Here is a 2,226-nt window from a genome sequence, read left to right as displayed (position 1 = left end):
AAGTTCTTGGCAAGTAGAATTTTCACCATTTTTAGTTTCCTAACCATCCATTCAGCCTTCACTCAAACCCTTCAAGAATATAACTTAACAATGAGGAAGCAAATCTAGAACCAACAGACGTCCAAGGATATACAATTGATAATATAAACCTGGAGATATCATTCACGAAATCGAACAAAGAATTAGAAATACAATGCTCATATAATGTTTTACATAAACTCCGGAGCACCCAATAAAGCTGTTTAGGTTAGTAAAAAGTGACAGATCATTAAAAGAAACATTAGAACGTCAGCTTTTCCATTACTTGGTTAAACATGTAAGATGTAAAATACTAGAAAAATAAGGCACTGAGTCATAACAACAGAGGCAACCCGTAAACTAATAGTTCAGACGAACCATAAGCATCTTTTATTCTAGTGACAACAAGAGAGAAAAGCACTCAGTACCCTGTTGGAGGAGTGTTTGCCTATTCCATATGTATGTCATACCTAATCCTTACAGTTTTGGGTGTCCAAGAGATTGCAGAAAACTCGGTTCTAATTTAGATTAGAACTCTGACTTTTTCCCTTAAATCACATTTGAGGCAATCTGAGAAGAAGCCACTAATCAACCTAGAGACAACCAAGTTGTTACTTAGAAAACAGTAGAAAAATATGTAATTCTCTAAAGCAGTTCTCCATGGAAGTGAAGTACATTTCACTGTAAACAGAGTATTATCTAGCCAAAATAAGTACAGGAAATGTTTCAATAGTTAAAGCAGAATGCTTTACTACTGTGTAACGAGAACTACTGGTACTGGTCTGTGTTTGGTTTCTACGTGATCAAAATGAACGCATTCAAAGCACAAATCTAACTTGAAAGGACAGCAGCAAAATGACTTTGGAACCTCATCCTTCTAGGACGCCGCCAAGCATAAAGGAGAAGACTTCTCGAACAGGCGAAAACTCCACCAGTCCAATATCAATTGCATACCCAGAAACTGGCAACTTTAACTCTCGCAAAACAGTGAATGCCTCGGCCATTCGACTCTTGGGCACCTCTTCGGCAACTGGGCAATAAGGAATCCACGAATCCGGGCGGTACTCCTCCGCAATCTCAATACCTTCTTTCTTGAACGCATCACACAATTGAAAATGAAATTGAAGAAGGGCCAGTGATGGCGTGGGGGCAAGAAACAGAACATTGTTGTCATTCGGAAGGCTTCCAATTGAGGAGAAGGATATGGCCAAAGGTTCTTGCCTCGAAGCCAAACTTTTCAAGATGTTCTCGAGTTTTGATGGGTCAATGAAAGGGCTGGAGAAGAGGGTAATGTGAGGCCTAGACTCTATCTCGATAAGCTGAGTACTGATTTGGCGGCGGGCCAATACGTTCCAGGCCTTGAGGACCTGGTTTTCGAGCGCCGGATCGAAGTAAAGCTCAATTGCATAACCTTGAGACATCGCCTTCAGAATCGAAACACGAACCCAGATATGCCAAGGAAATTAAAGAAATCAAAACGGAAACGGCGAGCCCTAACGAGGGCAAATGACAAACAAATCCAACCAATGAAAAAACAAGGGGGTCAAGAGAAAATCAATTCCAAACCCTAGAGATTAAAAAAAAGGGTTATGGGTTCTGGGTTCTGGATAGAACAAGGGGATATCAGAGATCGACTGAAATTACCTTAAAAATCGAACACAAAGGGAGCGTGCAGGGGAGATGATTCGATTCATCAGAAATGGGAAACCCGGTGCCGGTGGAAAACTCACTATAAAAAGACTTTCAAGTAAATAAAGGGGAAGAAAAAAACGAAGCAGCGATGCCAATTCAAACCGCCAGAGACAGGGGGAATAAAGTAGAAAAAGGGTTTGACAAATGCCTTTTTTAAGTCTATATTTCATCTATCTATATTTTTTCAATTAATTTAAACTCTTTTTTTATTTCAATTATATCTTATATTTTTAAATTAATTTAATTTATATATTTTAAATTATAAAAACTAAAATTAAATTGACTTGTTTCATTTTTTTTATATGTCAAAATACATAAATTAAGTTGACTCAAAAATATAAATATAAGAGTGTAATTGAAATAACAAAAAAATTTAGATTATTATACCAAAAAAAATAAAATATATAAATTAAATTAATTCAAAAATATAAGTTTATAAATATAATTAAAATAATAAAAATAATAAAATATATAAACAAAAATATAAAGTTGATCGCTTGAAAAAGGCAATGCATT

At 36.0% G+C, this 2,226-nt stretch overlaps 1 protein-coding gene across 1 annotated transcript; it reads right to left on the bottom strand.

Moving 5' to 3' along the window:
• Positions 1-626: 626 nt before the first annotated feature.
• Positions 627-1,826, bottom strand: LOC127803189 (uncharacterized). The gene has a single exon (XM_052339260.1). It carries the CDS (start codon positions 1,437-1,439, stop codon positions 888-890), a length of 552 nt encoding a protein of 183 aa, XP_052195220.1. The 5' UTR covers positions 1,440-1,826; the 3' UTR covers positions 627-887.
• Between the last annotated feature and the right edge of the window lie 400 nt (positions 1,827-2,226).

The sequence above is a fragment of the Diospyros lotus genome, chromosome 6 (assembly GCF_014633365.1).
Source record: "Diospyros lotus cultivar Yz01 chromosome 6, ASM1463336v1, whole genome shotgun sequence".
NCBI classification, from domain to species: Eukaryota; Viridiplantae; Streptophyta; class Magnoliopsida; order Ericales; family Ebenaceae; genus Diospyros; species Diospyros lotus.
The sequence above is the reverse complement of the archived record's forward strand: the minus strand, read 5'-3'. Positions and strand labels throughout refer to the sequence as shown.

Excerpts from the sequence above, each read along its gene's own strand:
- LOC127803189 (XM_052339260.1), bottom strand. The coding sequence starts at position 1,439 with ATGTCTCAAGGTTATGCAATTGAGCTTTACTTCGATCCGGCGCTCGAA.